The sequence below is a fragment of the Xenopus laevis genome, chromosome 8L (genome assembly GCF_017654675.1).
Source record: "Xenopus laevis strain J_2021 chromosome 8L, Xenopus_laevis_v10.1, whole genome shotgun sequence".
NCBI classification, from domain to species: domain Eukaryota; kingdom Metazoa; phylum Chordata; class Amphibia; order Anura; family Pipidae; genus Xenopus; species Xenopus laevis.
In genome coordinates this window covers 96,859,334-96,881,051 of record NC_054385.1, presented here as the reverse complement: position 1 = coordinate 96,881,051, position 21,718 = coordinate 96,859,334, and the positions used below count along the sequence as shown (strand labels likewise).

The window sequence follows — 21,718 nt, the reverse complement described above, 5'->3', positions numbered from 1 at the left end:
ACTGGCAGATGAAAACTACTACAAAACCAGTGTATAGTGGATACTGTATGGTCAGTGTATAGTGGGTACTGCATGGTCAGTGTATAGTGGGTACTGTATGGTCAGTGTATAGTGGGTACTGTATGGTCAGTGTATAGTGGGTACTGTATGGTCAGTGTATAGTGGGTACTGTTATGGTCAGTGTAAGTGGGGTACTGTATGGTCAGTCTATAGTGGGTACTGTATGGTCAATGTAATAGTGGGTACTGCATGGTGGGTGTATTAGTGGGTACTGCATGGTCAGTGTATAGTGGGTACTGTAATGGGTCAGTGTATAGTGGGTACTGTATGGTCAGTGGTAAAGTGGGTACTGTATGGTCAGTGTATAGTGGGTACTGCATGGTGGGTGTAATAGTGGGTACTGTATGGCCAGTCTATAGTGGGTACTGTATGGTCAATGTATAGTGGGTACTGCATGGTGGGTGTATAGTGGGTACTGGCATGGTCAGTGTATAGTGGGTACTGTATGGTCAGTGTATAGTGGGTACTGTATGGTCAGTGTAAAGTGGGTACTGTATGGTCAGTGTATAGTGGGTACTAGCATGGTGGGTGTATAGTGGGTACTGTATGGCCAGTGTATAATGGAATACTGCCATGGTCAGTGTATAGTGGGTACTGTATGGTCAGTGTAATAGTGGGTACTGCATGGTCAGTGTATAGTGGGTACTGTATGGTCAGTGTATAGTGGGTACGGTTGGTCAGTGTATCAGTGAAGGGGTACTGCATGGTCAGTGTATTGGGTACTGTTTGGTCAGTGTATAGTGGGTACTGTATGGTCAGTGTATAGTGGGTACTGCATGGTGGGTGTATAGTGGGTACTGTATGGTCAGTGTATAGTGGGTACTGTATGGTCAGTGTATAGTGGGTACTGCATGGTGGGTGTATAGTGGGTACTGCATGGTCAGTGTATAGTGGGTACTGCATGGTCAGTGTATAGTGGGTACTGTATGGCCAGTGTATAGTGGGTACTGTATGGTCAGTGTATAGTGGGTACTGTATGGCCAGTGTATAGTGGGTACTGTATGGTCAGTGTATAGTGGATACTGCATGGTGGGTGTATAGTGGGTACTGCATGGTCAGTGTATAGTGGGTACTGCATGGTCAGTGTATAGTGGGTACTGCATGGTGGGTGTATAGTGGGTTCTGTATGGTCAGTGTATAGTGGGTACTGCATGGTCAGTTTATAGTGGGCACTGCATGGTCAGTGTACAGTGGGTACTGCATGGTGGGTGTATAGTGGGTTCTGTATGGTCAGTGTACAGTGGATACTGCATGGTGGGTGTATAGTGGATACTGCATGGTCAGTGTATAGTGGGTACTGCATGGTCAGTTTATAGTGGGTACTGTATGGTCAGTGTATAGTGGGTACTGTATGGTCAGTGTATAGTGGGTACTGTATGGTCAGTGTATAGTGGGTACTGTATGGTCAGTGTATAGTGGGTACTGCATGGTCAGTGTATAGTGGGTACTGCATGGTCAGTGTAAAGTGGGTACTGTATGGTCAGTCTATAGTGGGTACTGTATGGTCAATGTATAGTGGGTACTGCATGGTGGGTGTATAGTGGGTACTGCATGGTCAGTGTATAGTGGGTACTGTATGGTCAGTGTATAGTGGGTACTGTATGGTCAGTGTAAAGTGGGTACTGTATGGTCAGTGTATAGTGGGTACTGCATGGTGGGTGTATAGTGGGTACTGTATGGCCAGTCTATAGTGGGTACTGTATGGTCAATGTATAGTGGGTACTGCATGGTGGGTGTATAGTGGGTACTGCATGGTCAGTGTATAGTGGGTACTGTATGGTCAGTGTATAGTGGGTACTGTATGGTCAGTGTAAAGTGGGTACTGTATGGTCAGTGTATAGTGGGTACTGCATGGTGGGTGTATAGTGGGTACTGTATGGCCAGTGTATAATGGATACTGCATGGTCAGTGTATAGTGGGTACTGTATGGTCAGTGTATAGTGGGTACTGCATGGTCAGTGTATAGTGGGTACTGTATGGTCAGTGTATAGTGGGTACTGTATGGTCAGTGTATAGTGGGTACTGCATGGTCAGTGTATAGTGGGTACTGTTTGGTCAGTGTATAGTGGGTACTGTATGGTCAGTGTATAGTGGGTACTGCATGGTGGGTGTATAGTGGGTACTCTATGGTCAGTGTATAGTGGGTACTGTATGGTCAGTGTATAGTGGGTACTGCATGGTGGGTGTATAGTGGGTACTGCATGGTCAGTGTATAGTGGGTACTGCATGGTCAGTGTATAGTGGGTACTGTATGGCCAGTGTATAGTGGGTACTGTATGGTCAGTGTATAGTGGGTACTGTATGGCCAGTGTATAGTGGGTACTGTATGGTCAGTGTATAGTGGATACTGCATGGTGGGTGTATAGTGGGTACTGCATGGTCAGTGTATAGTGGGTACTGCATGGTCAGTGTATAGTGGGTACTGCATGGTGGGTGTATAGTGGGTTCTGTATGGTCAGTGTATAGTGGGTACTGCATGGTCAGTTTATAGTGGGCACTGCATGGTCAGTGTACAGTGGGTACTGCATGGTGGGTGTATAGTGGGTTCTGTATGGTCAGTGTACAGTGGATACTGCATGGTGGGTGTATAGTGGATACTGCATGGTCAGTGTATAGTGGGTACTGCATGGTCAGTTTATAGTGGGTACTGTATGGTCAGTGTATAGTGGGTACTGTATGGTCAGTGTATAGTGGGTACTGTATGGTCAGTGTATAGTGGGTACTGTATGGTCAGTGTATAGTGGGTACTGCATGGTCAGTGTATAGTGGGTACTGCATGGTGGGTGTATAGTGGGTTCTGTATGGTCAGTGTATAGTGGGTGAATGTATGGTAAATGGATTCAGTCAAGTAGTGATTGTTGCTACATAGTTTTGTCACCAAATTCTCAGGTTAGGCAAAGAGGACATACAAAGAATATACGGTTGGACACAGAGGACCGAGTACTGGACTGGAATGCACAGTGGAATATCTAGAGGGCATTTCGGAACACGAGTATACAGTGTCGGACTGGGATACCAGGGGCCCACCAGAAAACCTTAGACGTGGGCCAACTTTCAAAACTGTTATTTGTCCTCTCCTTACTCAACCTCTTTATTCTCTTATTATATCTATTTATCTAAAATTAATAACTCTGGAGCTAACTAATGCACAGCCATTAAAAAAAGAATCTCTGGCTGTTTTCAAAGAACTAGAGTGCAAGACACTGAGAACCTGACTGCTCTGTAGCAGTTAAACATGCCTTTGGGTCTGCTCAGAGATGGATTATCCCTGTAATGTGACAGGTCACATAGACGGCTATTGTGTGACTCGTGCCTCTTGTATTGGATTTTATTGTGTTTGCTCGTTCTCATTTTGTTAAAAGGAAGTTAGTCTCCATTTGATCAGTATCCTGTGGAGAGCATAATTATTCATTCCTTGCACAGACCATTCCGCCCTTTGATTTGTGTAACACTGCCAGGCCTAGAATGCATTAGCCTACATGCAGTATGCAAACTATATGTTCTGCAAAAATACTGCAATGTGGCCTTGTATGTTGTTTTTTAATTAACTACACAACTTTTACAGCCCCAGAAATAACAAGAATGAGTATCAAACACTAGAAACTTGTTTCCCGTTCATCTAAGAAGCAGTAATAATGCGTTTCAAATGCATAAATCTTGCGCTGTATGTATAAGCCCTAAATGAATACAAAAAAAATTGAGTATTCCACAGAAACTTTGACTAAAATCCAAAACAAATGTAATTTATGACCTTTAAAATATATCAGTAAAGAAAAAATGTACAGTATTTGTGTTAAACTGTTGACTTTTTTGTCCTACAAAGCAGAGTCACCCAAAACATTGCAGCATATTTATTAAATATTGAAACTAGATAAATGTACACTCCACACCGTCTCTGAAATGTACTCAGACAAGTTTATTGTTGATTATGTTTTTTAAAAAAAATGTAAATTTACAAAGAACTGCCATACCACTGTTAAAATACTTTTTTTTCCCTGTACATTTTAATAAACAAAATTGAGAAAAAATATTGAAACTAGAGCTTGCCACAGTATTTAACAGTAAACTCTCACTCTACAAACATATAAAGGACTAAATATAAAGAACTTCCATGCTGTGAGTATTTATATACATGCATATAAAATAGTTAGGCTCTATTTTTTTGTCTCATCATTCTTTGCAAAATATATCTGAACATCACCAGCTGGTGGCCATAAAGAGAAGGTCCTGTCAGTGAAGAATGGTTCTGCTTGAGCCAAGCAGTCTGGCAGTCCCCATTCATATACACTAATACAGGTAAGCAAAAAAAGTATTTTGTTTGTATAATAAACTGTTTTATAATTTTCCATTAACTGTGATTGGTGTCTAAAATATAATGTTATTTTGAAGAAAACACACATTTGGCTGAAATTGCATGAATGTATCATGCACTGAGCACCAAGCTTCATTTCATCAGGGTTATTTTTTTAGTTGTGGCAGAGCTGGGGCAAAACAGACCTTGCAAGGCTTCGTTGTTTATATACATTGACCTATGTGTCTTTAGCTCAGTAACGGATAGGGTTGCCACCTTTGCTGGAAAAAAAATACCGGCCTTCCTATATTTTTGCCATTTTTTCCTATTAATAACACTGAAATCAAGTATAATTTTTAACGGCCAGGTGGCAACCCTAGTAATGAAACTATGCAGCCACCTCCGGAAGCAGAGATCATAAGGGATTTGCAATCACACAAACCACCGGCGGGCCCTGAGGAGGTGCGGTCTCTGGTGCAGTCGCACCCCCGGTAGTTCTGCCACTGCTTTCGCTGTTGTTGAACTTCAAATCTCAGACTCACGAGACAGCTGATGGCATTTAAAGGGTGCTGGAACTGAACTTGAACAATAGCGGAAGGATTATTCCTAAGTCCAGATGGTCCATTCCTGACCTACAATTATAGGGTTGCCACCTGGCCGGTATTTTTCCGGCCTGGTCGGTAAAAATGATGGTTGATCCCAATATTATTAATAGGGAAAAAAGATAAATATATAGGAAGGCCGGTATTTTTTTCCTAAAAAGGTGGCAACCCTGCCTACGGACCATTGTGCACAGGGCCGCCATCAAGGGGAAATCGATGGTACAAGTGTACTGGGCCTGAAGGGGGCCCGGCAGTGCTGAACTTTTAGAAAGAGCTAAGCCCCCCTGGACAGCGCTGAAGCCGTGCCGCCTCCTTCCCGAACAGCCGAAATGCGGAAGTGCCAAAAAGCCGAACAGCCGAAGTCGAAAAGACCCGAAGCCATGAAAATAGCTGAAACCGAAGTAGCGAATCAGCGAAAAGACCCAAAATCATGAAAGGAGGCAAAGTTGTGTTTTTATTTATTTTTTATCTCCTGGCCACCAATGTATTATTTAAATACTCTATAGGCCCCTGCCACCAATGTTTTTTTTAAAAAAAAAATATTCTTTGGGGGCCCAATTTTTTTAACTTGTAAGGGGGGCCCTGGCACCAATGATATTTAAAAAGAAACTTTTATTGGGAGGCCTTGGCGCCAATACTTCTTTTTAACTTATAGGGGGGCCCTGGTCCCCAATAGCTTATAACTTGTGTGTGTGTGGGGGGGGGGTACCTTTTTTAGCGCTGATGTCTATGTGATCTTTTAACTGTGACGTGGAGTGGGTGGGATCTGGCGGGGGACTTGGGGGCCGGGGTTGACAGGGCTCCAAAAATGTTGTTGTACAGGTTCCCGTGATTTCTAAAGGCGGCCCTCATTGTGCACTACAGCATTACAGTTGCTGTCCATAACTCAGAACTGCTGTTTGTGTGGGGGCCCGAAGCATTTGCAACTACGTGCAGCCCCCAAAATAGGATTTCTGAGCCTTCTTTTCTCAGGGGTACTGGCAATCAGCTTTACAGCCTAAGAATTGCTTTAGAATAAATCATCTTGTGTTAGTTCCAATTTTCTTTTGCAGAAACCTGCAAGGAAGAGCATTTTTTTAAAATATATTTTTCAATCTCTTGATCAGTAAAAATGATGCTTGATGCCAACATTATTAATAGGATAAAAAGAGAATAACATAGGAAGGCCAGTATTTATTTCCAGTCAGGAGTCTCTGATATTATCTTTATAAACAGCTAGCAATGTTATTGTGTGGGTGACTTCTCATATTTCACTCAGTGTGAGATTTCTCCCTAAACCCATATTTTCTGTTTTGCAGCAATCTAAGTGCCTTCATTCAACCCCCAACCAAACCTATTTTTCAAGTTAAAAAAAAAAAAAGCCCAGAGTCTGCACAGCATATGCAGAGAAAAGCTATAAAGGCACGTTTGTGCGCGCTGGGCTTCCGTAGTTCTGAAGCTCCCTCCTACTACTCACTGCAGGCAGTTGGATAGACTGGGACTAGGAATCAATCTTCGTCCTGCTAGCGGCTGGGGAGACACTGGGACCGGCAGGTACGTGCCACAGAACTGCGAGCCTGATATTATGTCCGGGGCTCCATGTAAATACAATCAGCTTGGACTACATCTCCCATGATCCCTCACGAGCCACTGTAGGACTATATAAATCTGCTGGCGAGCGGGTGTGTGTCTGTGTGTCTGTGTGTCTGTGTGTCTGTGTGTCTGTGTGTCTGTGTGTCTGTGTGTCTGTGTGTCTGTGTGTGTGATCCCGGTTATATATATATATATATATATTATAATATATAATTTTTTTTTTTTTTTTTTTTTTTTTTCTCCTGGAGATAAGTGTCCCTTTAAATGATGGCTAATACCTTATCCGGCATGCTGATGCCTTATACTTCACACCATGGAGAATCTTAACTGGGTTTTTTTCCCCAGATAATAGAAGCCATACATGCACTTTTCTGATAGCCCAGGGATATTGAACCTGTGCCTCCCTGCTGTAACGGACGGAGTTTATAGTTGTAGTTCAATAATAGCTTGAGGGTTGTATGTTGGCTGTCCCACTAGTAACTGGTAGGGCTAGTTTTTTTTGTTTTTTTATTGTGAGTATTCTCTTTACTGGTACCATAATTATACTTGTCTTTTATCGGAGCCAGCTGTGCTCAAAATACTCAGCATTCCATCTTCCGCTCACCTGATCTGCAGGGCAGCTATTTGGTTAGTAAGCGCTAAACTTTGTACTGACTCATGAGCACTAAAGGCAGCCATTGTTTTGAAAAAAGCTAATAAAGTCAAAATATATGTAGTGTATGCACTACTAACTGAATGCAAATTGCCAAACAATCCCAGATATTCACTTGCCAAATCTGACCGTTTACTACTTGGGGGGAAAAATATAAATCTACCTTTTATGGTAGAATATACACTAGCATGACCATTCTCTTGGAATCCAATGAAGGGCTCACAAAAAAAAAAATGGGATGTAACACTGTGACCATCTTGTCTGGCAAGTGTGCCACCTAGTGGGGGAGGGGGGTAATGGAAACATTTTTCCTTTTTTCCACTTTTTTTTTGTATTTATAATTTTCATCGTGTGTTTGTGTAGCATTGACATAATCTGCAGCATTGTACAATAAATGGGTGTACATGGTCCTGGGCAGTGCTGGCATATGTTAATGGGGTTGTTCACTCTTGAGTTAACTTTTAGTATCATTTAGTATGATGGGGTCAGTGACCCCCATTTAAAAGCTGGAAAGAGTCAGAAGCAGTTGGCAAATAAGTAAAAAACTATAAAAAAAAAAAAAAAAATCAATAATGAAGACCAGTTGAAAAGCTGCTTAGAATTAGCCATTCTATAACTCAATCATGAAGACCAGTTGAAAAGCTGCTTAGAATTAGCCATTCTATAACATACTAAAAGTTGACTTAAAGGTAAACCACCCCTTTAATGGTGTGTATGAGATAACTTTGTAAGTAGTTCCTGCTATGCAAAGTGCTGTTTTTATGTGTCAATTAATGGGTCATGACTAAGGACTGCCGGGTCTTTCCAGCTTCTTGTAATTGTAGTATAAAGGCCGATAAAAGCTGTTGGCAGCTTATTGGCCCGTGTGTGGGGCCATCCGACGGGCTTCCCCAATGGATATCTGGCCGAAAGTCGGGCTGATCTAGATCGGGCAGGTTAAAAAATTCTGTGCGTGTATGCTGTCCCGCAATCCAACCGCCGTATTGGATGCATTGTGATCCCTAGGGCCCACGATCATATCGGGCCGATATTGCCCACCTCTATGTGGGCATATGCGGGAGAGATCCACTCGTTTGGCAATGTCTATGGCCATATTAACACAATAAGGAGGCATATAAGCAAACAGGCAATGGCAGCATAGAGGGCGCTAAGGCTGTGGCACTTATCAGCCAACTGATGACCACAAAAATAGGCTCCTGCATCTTCAATGGGGGTAGCATCTGAGCAGCGATGGCAGAGCTGTCAAACAACCCCACGTCATGAGTGAGATGTTGGAAATGTTGATTTTTTTTTTTTTCCCATGACAGTATGCGGTTAAGAGAATATACATTTAGCTCTTAGCCTATCTATTTTAGCCTTAATCCAAATGCAAAAGAAGTGACCGTATATTGCTCCTTTAAAATTAAAGCCTAATCTAATGTAGCCTAATCTACAGTGTCTCCTTGCTGTATTGCTGGCTGCCATTGACATGGCTTGTTTTGCTGCAACAGGTGAAAGGCTCTAGTTTGCTTCTCCCCAGGGTAAATTAATAGTGTAATGGCAGACGTGACCTTTGATTTATGGGCTCTGGTTTTGGAGTCTGATAGTGACATAACAATAAAGACGTTGCACCCTTGGGCTGCAGGGGGACCTGGTAAGCATGTGTGACCCGTTCCTCCTGGGTTATCACCTGATGTATAGGTGTGCAGAGTGAGGCACTGCAGGTTCAGGTGTAATTGCTTCCCTCCACAAATAATGTTGGGTTCTGGCAGCTCAAGTTACACCCTTGTTTGTAATATAACAAAGAATTCCCGCTCTAGAGAAGCACAAACTGTCTGTTAGAGACTGCTATAGTGACCTGTGTATACTGCACAATCACAAGAATGTGTACACAGGGATGAAGTGGGATGTGTGTGGGGTCATGTAGTGTAACAGGCTCTCCTTGCCTGATTGATGTGCTCAGCTCTGTAACTGTGTAATCACTGCTGGTGACATATTACATGTGGGTGCCTGATATTGCACTCCTTAACGTTCTGTCTATTGCATCCTGAGACCATATCTGACACTAATGTACAGTGTGTCCTCATATTCCCCTACAGTACAATAGCAAGCCTTGCTTCCTGCTTGTTCATAATAATAAATAAATGACCTTCAGAGAGCCGGATTATTGGCCTATAGGATCCGTTATCTGTAAACCTTTTATTCAGAAAGCTACAAATTGCAGAAAGGCAGTCTCCCATAGACTCCAGATTTTTAAAAAAGTTTACCTTTTTCTCTGTAGTAATAAAACAGTACCTTGTACTTGATCCAAACTAATATATAATTAATCCTTATTGGAAGCAAAACTAGCCTATTGGGTTTATTTGCTGTTTACATGATTTTATAGTAGATTTAAGGTAAAAGGATACAAATTTTGGAAAGTAGGGATGCACCGAATCCAGGATTCGGTTTGGGATTTGGCCAGGATTCGGCCTTTTTCAGCAGGATTCGGACGAATCCTTCTGCCCAGCCGAACAGAATCAGAATCCTAATTTGCATATGCAAATTAGGGGCAGGGAGGGAAATTGCGTGACTTTTTGTCAGAAAACAAGGAAGTAAAAAATGTTTTCCCCTTCCCACCCCTAATTTGCATATGCAAATTAGGGTTCGGTATTCAGCCGAATCCTTCGTGAAGGATTCGGGGGTTCGGCCGAATCCAAAAAAGTGGATTCGGTGCATCCCTTATGGAAAGATCTATTATCTGGAAAAGCCAAGGTCCTGATCATTCTGGATAGCTGGTACCATACCTGTATTAACTTGTACTACCCCCCTTTTTTTTTTTTGCTTATTTGTTTTTGTTTATGGGAGGTTTTGGGATCTGCCAAAGCACTTGCTTTCAAATGTTTCTTGGCGACAGTGGACACCATATTGACTAATCAGGTTATTTACGGGTAACTGGCAAAATGAACAGGGTATCCCATCAACGTGGGGTTTTGATAGTTAGACCCGTTGGTTAAACCTCTGTAATTTGGCTGTCCACATGAATGGTAAATAACTGCCCATGCTTTTATTCATCCGACTGCTCATATTTTGCTTATTGTGATCCAATCGTTGGGCCCTAGGGCCGGTGATCGGATTGATCAGCCCAAAATTGGATAGAGATTCACTCGTTTGGCGACCTCGTCTTGTATGTATAATCCGCTTAAGGCCTCGTACCTATGCCTGCTTTTATCTGTCTTCTATGAATAGATGGCATTATATAGACCCAATAGGCTTTACGTATAAATGCCTGTATTTGTAAAAGAACTAAATGCACAGCATCTATACAAATCATAGTAACCGGTGAACCTACATTAGTGTATCGTGGGGTTGCATGTGCACCCTGGCGTTAGGACACAAACAGCTGCTATCTGGGACACTGTGTCCCCTGCAGCAGTCAATATGTCCTGTCTGGCAATGTGAGTGACTCAATGAAGACAAGCATGGGCTAACTCGCTGCTTCCTTCTCTTCATTCACAAACTGAATGATAGTGACCCATTTTTTCTAGTGTGAATGGAAAGGCTGAGGCATGCTGGTACGTGTTGCTGAGGGTGCAGGTCACTGACAGGGATTGACAGCTGCAGAGGGCTGGCTTAGCCCTGGGAATTGCTGTTTTCTGGCATCTGATAAGGCTTTAAAAGTAGCCCCTCACTAGTCTTTGCCTCATAGGGAATCAAACAGAGCAATTTATTTATTTTTCAAATAAAGAGGGAACATGTGCCTTTAATCTGCATTTTTTTTTTTTTTGCAAAAAAGAAACCTTCAGCTGCATACACAATGTACTGACCCTGAAAATGTGATTTTGTTAATAATTAGAAACTGAACATGGTGATAGTGAGTGTTTTTGTATACATTGTGCAGAATATTACATCCACGTGAGTTCTACCACATGCCAAACCGTTACGGAGGGTTGCTGTCCTCCAAAGCTCTGCATTAAATGGAGAGCCCTAGCAGTTTGTGGGAGATTTATACCACCTAGCAGTGCCCCCAAATAGCTGCATGAGGCCAGCTGAGATAATCTAGGTCGAAGTTTGCTCATCTTTAGCCAAGATAGGGGTGTTTAATCAGCTGTCATCTGCCATCTTGTTCCAAAAGTCAGAACCACCAGTGCAGAGAATAGCAAAGACGGATGTGGCTTTCAGTAGAAATTTGCAAATAACTAAAAGTGATTAAATGTTTTTTATATTTTTATATTTTATACCCTGACGAAGATTCCTGTGCGGAATTGAAACGTTGGTCCACCAATAAACCTTTCAAAGATCTAATGCTTTACTCAGTCTGATTGATTATGGAGTGCTGTCCACTATGGAGATGTGTGTGTGTGTATATATATATATATGTATATATATGTATGTATAATATTTGGTTTCACATGCCCTTTAAGCCTTTGCTGCAAGACCTTTTGGGTAAACCCAGGAATTTAGTCGTTTGGCATAGCATGGGTTAACCCTTTCATTTACATTTTGGGGTGTAATCCTTTCTCTACGTCATGGTTACTCAGCCAGGATAAAGTGATTAATATGGCATTTTTCAAAATCGTTGCCATCCCATAATTCCTGTGTGTGTGTGAGTAGCCATCTGTGGATATGGGATACCCGTGCTCTGCGTTGCTATAAATCTCCATTGCAGCTCTCTAACGCCTGCTCTTGTGTGCCTGTGTGTTATTTCAGGTTGCTCCTGTGAAATCTGACGGCAAATCGCCCCCACCCCCTCCCGTCTCCTCTTCACCATCCTCCCCTTCTATTTGGAAACAAAAGCCTTGCAGCATGGGAAGTGACACTGGCTCCCAGACATGCTGACAGTCGGAGGGACTCGGCACCTGGGCCATGCACAACCGAGCACTACCAGAGGTCCAGTTTTACTTTAGCACGCTTGCACGGACACAAGGGCTTTTTGTATTGTGCTTTTTAGCAGAAGAGACTGATTAGTGCACCTGAAGTATGGCAACTATAGAAAGTGGAACGACTATAACCAGCCGCCTGAAAAACCTGCTGCGCTCTCCCTCCATCAAGCTGAGGAGACACAAAGCTGGCACCAAGAAAGAAGACCTAAGCAGCAAGGTAGGTTGATTGCGGCTGCATTTGTGTATTTGGCATATTGCTAAGCTAGCCATAGATTGTGGCCACAAGGTCACTGGCTGATTATTTTAGGGACTTGCTCTGTTGGTAGGGGTAAGGGAAAGCCTCTGACTACACAACAATTCAGGATAGGTGTTCCACTGTGACAGCCCAGAAGTACTTCTAGCTCTGAAAGTTATTTAAGGGTCAACAACCCTAATATGCATTTATACATTGGGGCTCATTTGTTAACACTGCTGTAGGTGCAATGTGGAACATATTCATAAAATGCAAAACAATAAAAAAAAAAATTTCCCTGAAAAACCGCATTCCTACTAAGGAGCATACAGTGCAGCATCTGTACAGTTTACCAGAGTCTGTAATAATTTTGTACTTGGGTTGATTAATCCCATTCAATTTAGTTTGCATTGTGTACATGCCAATGGGGTGCAAATTGCATCATTTACAGCTCTTTGATGCTCAGAATAAGTATATGTAAGCTTAAAGGGATGGTTCACCTTTAAGATAACTTTTAGTACGTTATAGTGCAGCCAGTTCTAAGCAACTTTTCAATTGATCTTCATAATTATTTTTTTTTTTTTGTTTTTTTATTATTTTCGTTTTTCTTCTGACACTTTGTTGCTACTTTTTATTACTCCTCTTTCTATCCTAGGCCTCTCTTATTTATATTCCAGCCTCTTATTCAAATCAGTGCATGGTTGCTAGGGTGTTTTGTACCCTAGCAACCAGACTGCTGAAATTATAAACTGGAGAGATGCTGACTACAAAGCTAAATAACTCCGGAACCACAAATAACAAAAAAGAAATGAAAACCATATGCAAATTGTCTCAGAATAGCATTCTCCACATCATACTAAAAGTTAACAACCCCTTTAACAGAGCCCTGGGCTGCCCACAAAGTAACACCTCCTCATGTCGGCTGATAATTTCTTGCACCCTATATTTTGAATTTCATTTGGCAAAGTGTAAGCAGCCAGAATATTCAGTAACATGCATATTCCACTAATTGTCCTCCAAGTGGTGTTCAACTGTATCATAGAAAATACAAATATTATATAACAAAGGGAAGTACAATTCTCTGTATACGCTCAAACCCATTGCTTACCAGGTCATGGATGCCACTCCCAGCAGGATCCAACAAACCGACGATGGCCTGGGGCACTCTAGGTCTTTTGCTCAAATATTTATTCAATCGCTGGGCCTCTACAAACAGTGGGTAGTTGTGCTTGAGTTCATTGAACCATAGAAACAAAACAGCAACTCTTTGAACAGTATGCTACAAGTTAGAAAATTAATGTCAATTTGGTTATTTACTTAGACCCCAGGCAGAAATGCAAGAGTACGAAGGGCACCCCTTATTGCTCATTCATAGAGCACTTCTATCCATGCCTGGCTGTGCTCTGCACTTCATAGAGATAAATCACTTCAAAACACTTTATCCTTTACACCAGAATAACTCAAGTTAGGGAGCCTGGTGGGCGCAGGCTGCTTTGGGACCCTGTACTTATTGCCTGCTCTATGGCAGTCAAAGCCACAAAGTAATGGAAGGGGGCCACCTACGTGTCTGTGCCTGCCTGCTGCTAATACCTGCAGTGCTGTATTCATGGGGTGATGCAGTGGTAGGTCCAGAAACATGTGACAATTCTGATACCAAGGGGCAATGAGGAAAGTGCAAAAATCATGGCATATTATACTTCTTTTTTTGTGTGCACTTTACACCCTTTTGTCTGAATGCAGTATTGCAAAAGTTCCCAGTGTTCGTAAATGAGCTTGGCACTTTTTATTACAACACAAGGCTCCTTTCTTAATTTATTTTTATCAACATTAACCATGCTGCTCCAAAACATCAACATCAAGTCTTTTTAGAAAAGACTTAAAGCCACAGACAGATTAACGCTGCAGCAGCTTATCTGCCCGTGTGTGGGGGCTTCTGACGGGTCCCCTCGATCGATATCTGGCCAATCTTTTTTTGTTTCTTCAATTTTTCCTTCGATCCTTCTAAGTTTGATTTTTTTTTTTCTTTGATCCTTTGATGCGGTCCTGCAACCCATCTGCTCCCATTCACATCATTGTAATCTGATCATTCAGCCCCAGGGCCGAACATTTTTGATTAACCAGATATTGCCCTGCCGTTAGTGGGCATTTCGGGTTAAGATCTGCTCGTTTGGCGACCTCTATAATATTAAATACATTGAAACAAGTGCAGAGAAAAGAATACATTGTAAAGTTCCGCAAGGTTGCATTTGGTGAGTTTGTACAATTTATGAACTGTACATTCCTGTTTCTTGACCCTGAGCATAACAAGTTACTTTAATATTTTGCTAACTCATGAAAGAAAATACTTCTTTTGTATTGTTCTGTTCCTGGTGACATGGGGAAATAACATCAGGAGGAAACGGCTGAAAGAGTGGAATGAAAACAAGAAATTTACTGTTCTAATGTGCATGTCATTCTCTGTTGGTTTTAGCCTTTTGCTGTTTTAAATCAAATTATATATAGATATATAGAGTTCAGTTCCTCCCACTACAAGACAGATGATGCTGAACAAAAATGATTGTTCAGCAGTTCCACAAATGATCAGATCGAGGATCAAGTGTGTTCTGTAATCCTATTCAATAGAAGGTAGATTCTTTGTTTAAATTATTCAAGGCACCAATTCTAAGGATATAGTTTATTGGAAAAGGAAATGGTCTAAATCCTCTAATTACTTCTTTTTACAAGCATGTAATTCTTTGACACCTGTTTGCAGTAATATATTGTGTATTTTTGATAAGCTCAAATGCTGCTTAAGGGCTGGGACACACTGGGCGATTTGGGGAGATTTAGTCGCCTGGCGACTAATCGCCGCGACTTTTCTCCCCGAATGCCTCCCCTCGCTCTGCGCCTGGCTAAAATGAAAAATCGCCTGCGCTAATCACACGCGGCGATTCGTTTTCCGAAATCGCCCGAAGTTGCCTCACGAGGAAACTTCGGGCGACTTCGGAAAACGAATCTCCGCGTGTGATTAGCGCAGGCGATTTTTCATTTTAGCCAGGCGCAGAGCGAGGTGAGGCATTCGGGGAAGATTGGTCGCAGCGATTAGTCGCCAGGCGACTAAATCTCCCCAAATCGCCCAGTGTGTCCCTACCCTTAAGGCACCTGTCCCCCAAAAAAGCTTTCTCCCTTAGTAGATGCTGGCTAACAATAATAATAATAAGTAAAATCTCATTGAGTGCTGTGGCCCCTAGCACTGGGAGGGAGTTCTTGGTGCACCAGGCCATGTTGGCACATGCATGCGTATAAGCAGTCACCCCAGCTTGCTTCTTGTGCACATACGTGTGACATAGATGAGTCAAACCTTCCCTTGACGTATTTCATATTCATGTGTGTCGATGAAGCCATCGTAGGAGTTCTAGATTGCCATTGTTCGTGGGCATGGGTATTGGGAGTTGCTGTTCTGTTCTACATTTGGCATTTTTAAAAAAGGAATGTAGCCAAATATATGAATCTGCTGCAAAGTGGGTGAGAAAAGGGTGTTATTGATGCACCAACATCAAGCCCACAAATAATGTGTATGGGCTGGGAACAACAGAAATTGGTTTGAAGTGGACACAGTCAGACTGCTGGTAAAAGCTAATAAAGATGTTACATGTAGCATAAACGTGAGGCATTTTGCACATTAACATACTCCGCCTCTCTCATAGATCACTAAATTGTAGCAATGCCTTGCCCCTAGCTATTTCAGGTGTGCCAGCCTGATCCTCCCGCAGGCATCCATACACCACAGAGACCAGAATCCCACAAGTTCAGTGAACACTAATCCTAACAAGTCATCAGGAGAAAATAAAATGCTTGTATAAAATCAATTATTCCCAGGGGGGGCATGAAAGAATTAACTTGCTTTAAATTCTATGGATTATTCTTTCCTCTTTATTTCATTCATGGCGAGCAGAAAGAAAAGGAAGCGAATGCAAGTCAACTGAAAGTAATATAAATGCCTTCATGAGCACTCTAAGCAAGCCTATGCATTATTTAAGATACAGGTATCATTATGTCCTTGGATTCATAGTTGTTGTTGTGTATATTTTCATATACAGACTGTAGATGAAAATAAAAACCTTCAATACAGTGTCTCCGATCCAGTAACATTGCTCTACCCTGATATAAAACGTTTTATTTTGTATGGGCTTGATTTAAGGTGAATGTTAGTCCTGTATTTGTAGCCGCCAGACATTGCCTTCGCCTCTCACATTTCAAATGTTTAATTGGCTTGGGGTATGATGTTTCACTACTCTCTCCTGTTCTTCAAATGACCCCTATAAATACCCTATTTATAAGCATAGGGGTTTGAATTCCTGGTATTTTTCTATACATACCCAATCATATTGTGTTAGGTTTTTTTGGGAACTGCCGTACAGGTAGCTGTAATGGAAAATAATAGCATCTAATACAGTTGTGCCCTATAGTGCCCACATATTGGTATTTGTGGTTGGCTTTGAAACTAGAGAAAAACTTGTTTCACTGTTTAGTGTTAAAGGGAAACCTATGGAAATAAATGTATTTTGAATTTGTTATAATGGTACTACTACAGTCAGGGTGATCCTGAGTGGGAGGTTCAGTCCTCTGTATCCTAAATATTTTCCTCGCTGTATGGCTTAGCAACTAAGGCAAAAATACCATAAAAAATTGGCAGGAATAGAATTGGACAGATAGATGTGTGTAGATGTTGACAGTGCTAAATACTGCTTATTACAGGGGAATACAAGTGTAGTGCCTTTCACCAGGAAATGAGATGATGCCACACATTCTCACCCAAACAAGCAATCTGATGGATGCAGCTGCCACCCCAATGTTCATAAATATGTCCTTAGGAGTGGAACAAGCCTATAAACTACAAGAAGTTGGCAGTCCCAGGTTTTTCTTGTGTGATAAAACATTTGATCCCATGCCCTCAGTAGCTTTATTTTTGTAAGCAATGATAGATTGATTGCTTAACAAGTAGTGATGGAAGAACTTTAGCTGGCAATAGGCCATGTGATCATGAGATTTGATCCAGGCCAGGACTGGCAAGCTGTAGATTTAGGCAGTCCCTATTTATTGTACCAGTTGGGGCCGGGGGGGGGGGTTGGGCCTGAAAACACCAGGGCCAATTTTGAATCTGTCTGGACCAAATTTGGTCAGGTGTGCCAACCAGGTCACCAGGTTGAATGGGAGACACTCACTTTTAATTTCAGTTTGCCACCCTAACAATGATTTCTGATATCTTTATTTTTTTACGAGGGGGGTGACATACTTTTGTTCCAGTACCCCTTTAATAATGAAAGCGCAAACGACACACAATGAGCACAATGGCTTCTTAAGTACCAAAATAAACTAGTGGTAGCCTTTGAATACAAGTTTGTACAAGCAACTTAATCAAGATGAGATAAGATAACGGTCATACAGTCGGGGCCAAAGAATTCTATGGTAACACAGAGGCCTTCCAAGTGCATTTACTCTCCGGTTGTATGGTGTCCTCTACGTGGCTTTCTGCATGTACTGAGGGTGGTTGCCATGCCAGGGTGCCTTCCTGACTGCCAACCCAGCATGTTTAATGTCATTTTTGGGGATATAGGCTTAACAATTGGAGAGTTACTGTAATGGCCATGCATTTAGATTCATGTATCTAGTAACATAGGTGTGAGGGGGTCCACAAATATCTGACTGCAAAGTGGGGGAACTGAAGCCAGAAAGTCCCGTAGACAAGGACTGTCTGGTTTTGAAAGACAATCTAGCCTTCACTCAGAACATTTGTCAAATTAATCTCCTACACTGCCTCTGACTTGAACCGCAGATGTTTTCCACTGGGGTCACCTTGCTGGGCTGGCCACATACTGTTGCACCTAGTAATTGCCATTTTTCTGCCGTCCATGCTTTTAGCAGGAACAGCTGAGCTTGGAGTTGCTATGCAAACTGTATGTGCTGCAGTAACTCTCCTAGGTCCGCACTCTGCTGACAGCTCTTGCATAGACAGGCACATTCATCTGGCTCTATAAACACTCCACTCCTTTTAATGGAGTTCAGCTTGCCTTAAGTGTTTCATACCATGATGCACTGTTCACTGCATAACCTTCTACTACTATTACTAGTTCTACTACAGGTGGTATAACTGGGGTCCAGAATGCTAGGGACCTGGGGTTTTCCGGATAACTGATCCATTCCGTAAATTGTATCTTCATAATTTAATAAGCCCAATAGGCTGGTTTTCTTTCCAATAAGGATGAATGATATCGTATTTGGGATCAGGTACAAGGTATAGTTCAATTATTGCAGAGTAAATCCTTTTTTAAAATTTTTGATTATTTGATTAAAATTTAGTCTATGGGAGAGGAGTATTTCATAATTAATTTATAATGGATCCCAAACCTTGTACTGCAGTTAAATAAAACAAGTTTTGGTGCCCATTCTTGGTTTACACCAGATGTTCTCTTATTGCCAATAGTTTGTGCATACCAGTACTTATCTAGGCCTTCAATTTAGCAATGGGAACTATGGTTTTCTCTAAGAACGGTAGGAGTTGGAGCCAACACCAGCTGAAGGGTCCAAAATGCCTCCTTTGTGGCTCAGTAGTTTAGACAAGCTGCTTACTTTAGAGTTCTGCGACGGTCCAATATATCAGAAGTGGGCAGGGGCAGAAAAAAGGTTATATGTATAGAGAAGACCCAGAAACCAACCTGTGGGCCACCAACTCACATCTATACCTGCATCCGAAAGTCCTACCCGAAAAGTCACCCGCTACAGGACTCTAGCTCACTTAGGCCAGTGTTTGTGAAATTCTACAATACAGCTTAATGTGTTCCAAGAAACTTGTGTTTGCACTCTTCTCTTTAAAATGGAAATATTTTAAGGTGAATATTCATTTCCAAATGTTATAACAGCTGGGGGAATTTTTTATGATTTTAGAATAAAGCACTTTGCTTGGGCAGTTGCTCACCGACCCCTCAAATCAGAACAGGGCAGAGCAACACAGAGCACCCTATATGAGATTGTTTCTGATTGTCCTTGCAACATGGCCTTTATGCTTCGTTACTACTGAAGGAGTCACAAAAAGGTTTTGCTCAAATGTCTAATTAGAGAAAATTTAAGTTAAATTGCAGAGTTCTCATGGGAGCACTTTCTTCATGTTTAAATTGTTTGGGGGCAATTGGTCCACGCCAATTAATGTTTTCTTTTCTCTGTTATAATTTAGGATACATTTAACTACTTACTATCCTCAGATATACAGTGGCTGAGACCCATGTACCTCTCACCATTTTCAGGTTCTTTCTTTTATTGCCTGAGTTGAGCCCAAAACTGTGACCATCCCAATAAATATGTGATCTTCCACCAAATATTTATCCATGGACAGCATCAGGCTGCAGATATTGACTGTGGCCAGTGCTTGTTTTTATTACTTTTTTTAAGGTCTCTGAGTTTTAAATATGATGCAGTAGGATACACACGTACATTGAATGGAAGGTTGCTGGCATGCCATTTAACATACAACAGTCTTTAAGCTTGTACATTAAATAGATGTTCTATATCAGATGTGCCAAAGATTCACACAATATTGGGTTTTTATATTGGGTGCATAGATCTTTCAGTAGGGTTCAAGTATTGGGATTTAGCTGGGCATTGGGGCAGCAGCTGGGTATTGCATGTAACCAAGAGGCATGCTCCTTTTTACACTATATCCTGCATGTATCCCCAGCTCTTGGACATGCATTTAGTGCAGTGGAGCTGTGGGCATGAGCCTAATCTGATTATTTTGTACAGCCTACTAAAATCCAAAATATCCGCAATCGGCTAGCTGGCTAGCAATATGGGAATTCTCTCCAACAACTACATTATGCTGGATCTTCAACAACTGCAATTGCCAGATCTTTGTTTTTATGTATTTTCAGAAAATATGGATTCATAAAGGCTTTTGTGATTAGGTACCCAAGTATTTAAATATAAAATACAAATATAATCATTAAAACTCCATCTCATTCTGGTTAGAAAGCTCTTAGATTTAGGCAAGCCTATTTTCAGATATTGACTGATAACTGAACTCTTCGGTCCTATTGGCTCATTTTAGTGCCAAAACCATGGTTTTCCCTTTTTTACATTTCTTTTTTTTTTTTTTTTTCCCTCCATGAAACATTGGTAAATGGGGAAAGTCTCATCGGGCAAGTATTTTATCAACACAAAACACTTCACTTGTCCCTTTTTGATGGTGTGTTCCCTAAGACAAGGATTGGATCATACAGGGGGGGTCTTGTGGATTAAAAAGAAAATTGGGCGCAAGGTACAGACTGACTGCAGCATCAGTTGGTACCAGCCAGGACAGGCGTGGGCCTGTTGGAGCCAGTGTCCTCTGCAGCTCTCTTGTGTGTCTGAATGAAGCACCAGTTAGGGGACAGGCAGTGGACGTCTGTCTGTCTGCTTAATGCCTTTGGGATACAAATCTGCGAATGGAGGCAGCACTGTACTTGTGGCGGTAGCTGCTCAATGTTGGACTGGGACACCAAGGGCCCACCAAAAAAACCAGGGGCCCACTCTCAGTACTATTATTCTTCCTCTCCCAACTCAACCTCTGTTCTCCTAGTCGCTCTTCTTTACATACTATAATCTATTATTGCATTTAGCCTCTTTGTTCTCATAGAAATAGGGAATGGCCATGAAACAGACCAAATGTTTGGATTCATGAGGGCCCACCGACACCTGGGCCCACCAGGAGTTTTTGTGGTATCCCTGTGGGCAGGTCCGACCCTGTTGCCACTGGTCTGTAACAGGGAAAGGAAATGTACAAAAAAAAAAAAAACGGTATGTTGCACTTTGCCATGACCCTCTTGTGAGAAGTAGAAATACTTATAATGCTGACAAGTTTGGAGTAAAATTGAGAAGGGATGCAGCTCTAGCAAAGCCACCCATGTGTGTGAAGAAGTAATGAGAGAGAAGATGATGAGGAAGAGTAGAGTGTAATTTGCGGTTCGGTGGATATTTTCAGATACTTTCACAGATATAGGGTGGAGCAGAGTTGTGTCCTTCTTTCAACATCTCTTTTAGTAATTTTAAACTTAATCCTGAAAGTGGAAGCCAGAGTTAGGAATGGCAGAGCTGTTTGGTACAAAGCGTGGTTGGTGAGCTATATGAGCCTGGCATAGTAGTAGCAGTGACATATCTACAAAGAGTGGTTGGTGAGCTATATGAGCCTGGCGTAGTAGTAGTGACATATCTACTAAGTGAAACTATGGAATTTGTGACATAAGAGTGAATTTTGCTGCCACCTTGTGTGATGAAAAGATCCGTTTTACAGGTGAAAGTTACAATGTTATTTTATACAAGCAGTAAAGGATTGGGCAGAATCAAAGCTAAAAAGCCTGGGTTGAGGATATTATAGATGTTCAATGGGGGGGGGGGGAGAGAACAATTTCTGTCCTGGGCAAATGTAATTCAAGCTAAAGTGAAATAGACTGATAAAAA

General features: G+C 41.8%; 1 protein-coding gene across 1 annotated transcript in view; it reads left to right on the top strand.

Annotated features, from left to right (window-relative positions):
* The first annotated feature begins 6,440 nt into the window (after positions 1–6,440).
* mapkbp1.L (mitogen-activated protein kinase binding protein 1 L homeolog) overlaps positions 6,441–21,718 on the top strand; it is an 86,921-nt gene continuing 71,643 nt past the window's right edge. Inside the window, 2 exon segments of the mRNA NM_001093073.1 lie at positions 6,441–6,486; positions 11,846–12,235. Coding sequence (NP_001086542.1) covers positions 12,116–12,235 — 120 coding nt within the window. The 5' untranslated portion in view covers positions 6,441–6,486; positions 11,846–12,115.